The sequence below is a fragment of the Galeopterus variegatus genome, unplaced genomic scaffold (assembly GCF_000696425.1).
Source record: "Galeopterus variegatus unplaced genomic scaffold, G_variegatus-3.0.2 Scaffold5881, whole genome shotgun sequence".
NCBI classification, from domain to species: domain Eukaryota; kingdom Metazoa; phylum Chordata; class Mammalia; order Dermoptera; family Cynocephalidae; genus Galeopterus; species Galeopterus variegatus.
The window spans coordinates 39,497-45,081 of record NW_007731992.1 but is presented as its reverse complement, the minus strand read 5'-3'; the positions used below and the strand labels follow the sequence as shown (position 1 = coordinate 45,081).

The following is a 5,585-nucleotide window of genomic DNA, read 5'->3' as shown; positions in this document are numbered from 1 at the left end:
GAACTAATTTTTTGTCCTTTGCTTACTTCTAAAATGGGGAAACTTCCTGTGGGGACCAGTAATTCAGCCCTGTGGTTGAGCTAAATTGCTGCTTTACTGCTGATTCCCTAGGGAAGGCTTTTGTGCAGCTCAGGTATTAATGGTTGACTTTATAGGTACTTCTGGCTCTCGAGAGAGCTGGTGCACCTGGGTCTGTGTCTTTTCATCAAACTGCACCTCATGCAGTTCTGTATTCCTGACCGGTCTCCTCCGAGTGGTCCTTCTCTGATTGGCGTGCAGATCAGGTGTCCTTGTGCGCCAGCGTTCTGGTGGGCCCGTCTTCCCTACCACCTGTGCGGCAAACACTTCCCATGGGACTGGCCATGCGCCAGTCCCTTGCGATGATTCACTGGCCTCTGAGTGGCTCCTTTTTTTCAGTTGTTGTGGCTCCTCACTTCTTTGTGGGTCCACGGGAACCCTGTTAGTGGTCTTGCTGGCCTGGGGGCCACCATGGCCCTCATCTCCGCTGCTGCCTCCAAGCAACTTCATCCGAAGGGTGCGGCTGCAGCTTTTGCCGGCTCTTGCTTTGTGTGCTCAGCAGCTCCACTGTGGACCCTTCGGGGCTCGAAATGGTCAGAGCAGTTTTTTCTTTCTCTCATCATGGCTTCTCCTGTCTCCATGCACTCCTTAGGTCTCTCCTCCTCTTTCCCTGAGCTCTAGTGGCCCCAGCTTTGCTGTTGTTGCTTTTTTGTAGTTGTAAATTGGTTGATTTGTGGGAGACTGTGATGCTGGGGACCGTCTATTCTGCCATCTTGACAGGAAGAAGAACTACAGTGCGTCACAGAAACCAGAAATTAATTGGCACAATATAACTAATTAGACAGGAAATCTAACTCAGATTTAACCAATTTTTTCATGTATTCACTTTTTTTATGGCTTTCTCTATTATTGTATGGTATTTTATCACATGTTGTATAACTACCACCAATAGGAAGATAAGGAACTTTCTGTCACCATAAAGAAACTCCTTTGTGCTGCCAATTTGGGTCTTTTTTATACTTTGCATTATTATCATTATGTTCATTCTTTATCTTCTTCAATGTAAGGAATATGTTTACAATACCTGTTTTAACATCCTTTTCTACTAATTTTGTTATTGCTATCATTTCTAGGTCTATTTCTATTTTATTATGTTTCACCTGCTTCTTTGCATGGCTGGTATCTTCGGATTGTATACCAGACATTTAATTTTACATTATTTGATGCTGGAGTTTGTTGTGTTATTTTACATATTATTGAGCTTTATTTTGGTATATAGTTATGCTGCTTAGAATCAGTTTGATCCTTTTGTGACTTGGCTTTAAGCTTTGTTAGTGCCAGTCTAGAACATCTTTTGGTCTAAAGCTTATTTGATTTCATTGCTGAGGCGTTCATTATTTTCTGGACTGTACTTCATAAGTTATGTTAAGATGTACTTCTGCTCTGGTTGGTGTTAACATGAGCTCTGAGAATTGTTTTGACGACTCTTCTTCAAAGGCTTTTTCTCCAGACTCAGTAGTTTTTTCACATGCTTGCACAGATTATTACTCAACTAAAGCCTTAAGGGGATAGCTCTCTCTATCTTGATGCTCTTTATGTCTGCAGCTTCCTTCTCCCTGCCCTGCAAATTCTAGCTGCCTTTGTTTCTCTCCTAACTTGGAACTCTTTTAGACCATTGTTTTAACTCAGCTCTGATTGGGTTCCACTTTCCCCTCCCTGTGCTTCAGCCTCAAAAATCTACAGGCAGTAGTGAGCTGGGGCACTGGTAGGACTCACTTCATGTTCCTTTTTCTTGATGATCACGGTCCTGAGATGATTGTTGTTTAATGTCTTAAAACTATTGTTTTAAGTATTTTGTTTAATTCTCTCATTATTTAAGGTAGAACGGTTATTTAATGTTGTCTGTTTTTCCATCACGGAATACATCCCTGCTTTATAAAAATCCTCATTGTAGTTTTGCAGATATTTGTCTTTTAGGACTTTGTGGGAAAACAGTGTACAAACCCTAAAATAAACTTAGTTTGAGTGCATGTTGCCTCATGCTTGTTTCTTTTCACATACTCTCTGTCTCACATATATATTCACATTCTCTTCAAAAATTGTACATTCTAGGGCCCGGCGCATGGCTTACTTGGGACAGTGTGGTGCTGATATCACCAAGGCCACGGGTTCGGATCCCTATATAGGGATGGCCGGTTAGCTCACTTGGGAGAGTGTGGTGCTGACAACACCAAGTCAAGGGTCAAGATCCCCTTACCGGACATCTATTAAAAAAAAAAAGTTGTACATCCTTTCATTGACAATATGAAGATTGTCAACACAGTTCACATCTGGATGTTTTTATTTAATACAGTATAGTGAAGAGTAGTGGTGACAAGTGTTAACTTTTCATGTTTACTTAGAAGAAATAAAGAGCCTACAGTCCCTTTTCCCTTTACTAAAAGGAGGTAATGATTCTTAGTTAAATACAGAATATTGGCTCCTATATTGGTTACAGTATATAATGGCTAAGGATTGAAACCCTAGGCCATGAAATATTTCGAAGTACCCGAAAAGAGGGAAACAAAACAAATAATAAACAAGTTTTCCTGTCATGCTAAAATCCATAGTTCTCAAAAGTGAATATTTTTTTAATCTAATTTTACAGTTAAATATTAGTTTTTATTCTTCAGATATGAGCATATAAAAATCAGTCCTAATTGTCCTTTTTTTGTATAGTCAGTTTATATTGTTAAAGATGTGTACAGCATTAAGATGCTGAAAATTAGTTTGACTTCAGACTTCTAATATATCTTTTGATGAAACTAGTATAATTTGAAGGTAATACATGGACTTAAACATAATTTACTTAAGTTGGAAAGCATTTTATCCTATAAGAAGTGACTGAAATTTTCCACTATTCATTGAATTGAGAGTCAATCATGAATGTATTAATGGTAAGGCAAGTACTATTTTAAAACTTATTAATATTATAAAACAATAGTATTAAAATAAGGTTAATGTTATTTTGGGGATACATAATAAAATATTTTTGCTCTGTTTTTGTGACAGTCATGAAAATTTAAGTTGAGCCAAATGTGGTCTATTCTGATTGGATATCCAATTCACTTGGTAATTTTTCCTTATAAATAACCTAATTTCTTGCAAAATGATAAGGATTATCTTTATAGTAGTGAATATATTTATTTCTCCTTTGTTATTTTTGAGAGAGGCATACTTAATTCCAAAGGTACATATATATTTGGTAATGAGCAATTACAGTTTTGCCATAGAGCCAGGCATGGTAAAGTATTTCAGGCAAACATACAATATAAGATGGCCAAAATTAAGTAAAAATATAGCTTCCACTAACTTTGTCATCAAACGTGTAAAACAGTTGCCAATAGATAGGTTTTTGTCACATGGATTCTTTTAAAAACTTAAATCCAGTAATATTAGTTTTTAATGATTTGTTTTCCTTAAAAATGTTTTCTGCCCATCATAATAGATTGCATTTTAGAGGTAATCCATATGTTTATGTACATGTGTATTTGTTGGATTTAATAATACTGATTCACTCTCATGAATTATAAATCAGATGTTTTTGTTATGCTCTCCCAAAGTATATATCATGTGATAGTAAATAATTGCTCTAAATTTTAATATAATTTTTAGTTGCTAGCAACATTATTAGTTCACTAGGTACACACAGTACTTCCTTAGAGTAAATGTTCTCCTAAAACTTAGTTGAGAGATATTTGTCTTGAAAATATATACTTACAAATTCTTTGTAGGCGTCACCTTTGAATCTTTGAACTTTAATTTTCAGTATGCATTTTGAGGTAGCATTTCTGTTGACTTTCACCTCTACATCAATGATTTTTGTAGCTAAGGTGCACAGTGCCTAGTCATTTTGGACTTACTTATTGCTGTCCAGTTTAAGAAATGAGCCTCGTTAATTTTTTGCCCAACGTGAGAAAGTGAATTGTCTATTGGAGTATGCGTGAAATTGGATGACTGAAGGACAAGGGTATCAGTGAAAGTTGGCATTTGTTGCTCCTCTTCTTTGGAGTATGTTTAATAGAATATTGAGTTAGATTTACATCTGTTAATCATCTTAAAATATATGATATATTTCCATTTTATGGCATAGGAATAAACTTCATAAATGGAATGAATCTGTAGCTATATAAATAATTTATGCTCATATCTGTCATCCATATACATAAGCATGTGGATGGGAAGGATTTGTATTTAAGTGAATGAATCTGTATTAATTGAATATTTCTGAAACTAACTGGAGAATATTTATTTAAAAGAAAAAATATGTCAGTTGAGGGGTGAACTTTTTTGTTGATTTCATTTATATTCATTATATATGTTTCTTCCTTATGTGCGACATCTGGCAAACAGTTTTAATTGGAGAAAGTAGATGTGGGAGGGAAGAGTTTTTTGTATTTAACAATTTCTATCTCAAAGAAAGTATGTTTGCCAGTCTAGTCCTCCCTAAAAAATTAAGAAGATTGGTTAGAGTATAAAACAAATACTTTTTGATTTTGTTTTCTTTCTTATTTTCTATGTATCATATTGGATATTTTTGCTACTGTTTTTATATTTACGTGTTAGTAATTTTAACGGCTTTTGGATAATTCCACTCTAGAGGGAGAACTGGTGGGCGGTCCTTCCTGTGACACGACCCTTGAGTGACAGTTCTATTTGATTGCCTCCAGTACTGTGAGGAAAGGACACGACTCTATGGTGAGGACTGATGGACATACATTATCTGAGAAAAGAAACTACCAGGTAAGAGCAATTTTTTTTCCTTTCTCTCTATTGGTTATATAGCTACATTGAAATGTTTTATTGTGTTGTATGTAATTGGAACTAGCAAATTGGATATACCTCAATCTGAAAAATTTGGGTTATAATTTTAAATATATGTATTGGATATGACAGTTGAAATAGTTGGGAACATTTTTCAAAATTAAGCATGTTCGTAATAAATGTCTATTCTTTTAGTGTCAACAAATTTTCTGAAATATATGTCAAAACTAAGATTATCTGATATATAATTTATGACATGATGGCTGGATTCAGAGCTAGTAGTTCATAAACCAAAGTGGTAATTGCTTTTACATATATTATTCCTGGAAAAAGAAACCTGAAGTTTTGGGCTATATTTTGGGGAATGGAATACACAGAAATGTAGATAAAATTGGATATAGTGTAGAAGAAATAGAAATGAGAAAGCCAGCGTGCTCAGAGATCCAGATTCTATTGAATTGTTGTTAGGTTGCTGTCCTTAAAGCGTTAGATTCTGTTTTCTCATTTAATAAGTGGTTAATAATATCTATCCCTTATATATATAGTATGCTGAAAAGATGGTTGAAATGTAGCATTCCTATATCTTTCTGAACTTTTAAAAGAAGGTGAATTTTAAAGATAGTGCTGTTAAATAGTGTTTTAAAAAACATAAACATAACATTTGAATTTAATTTTTTTAAAGGAAAACTTTATTTATTTGATAATGATTTATCAAATCATTGTGTAGTGATCCATAATACAAAATAGTTTAAAGCTCCAGTAGA

The 5,585-nt window shown here is 34.7% G+C and overlaps 1 protein-coding gene across 1 annotated transcript in view; it reads left to right on the top strand.

Annotated features, from left to right (window-relative positions):
- LOC103605542 (CCR4-NOT transcription complex subunit 2-like) overlaps window positions 1-5,585 on the top strand; it is a gene marked incomplete at its 3' end in the record, with an annotated part of 77,601 nt that overhangs the window by 35,227 nt on the left and 36,789 nt on the right. The window contains exon 2 of the mRNA XM_008590156.1: window positions 4,658-4,800. Within this exon, the coding sequence (XP_008588378.1) occupies window positions 4,753-4,800 (48 nt within the window). The remainder of the gene's footprint in view (window positions 1-4,657; window positions 4,801-5,585) is intronic.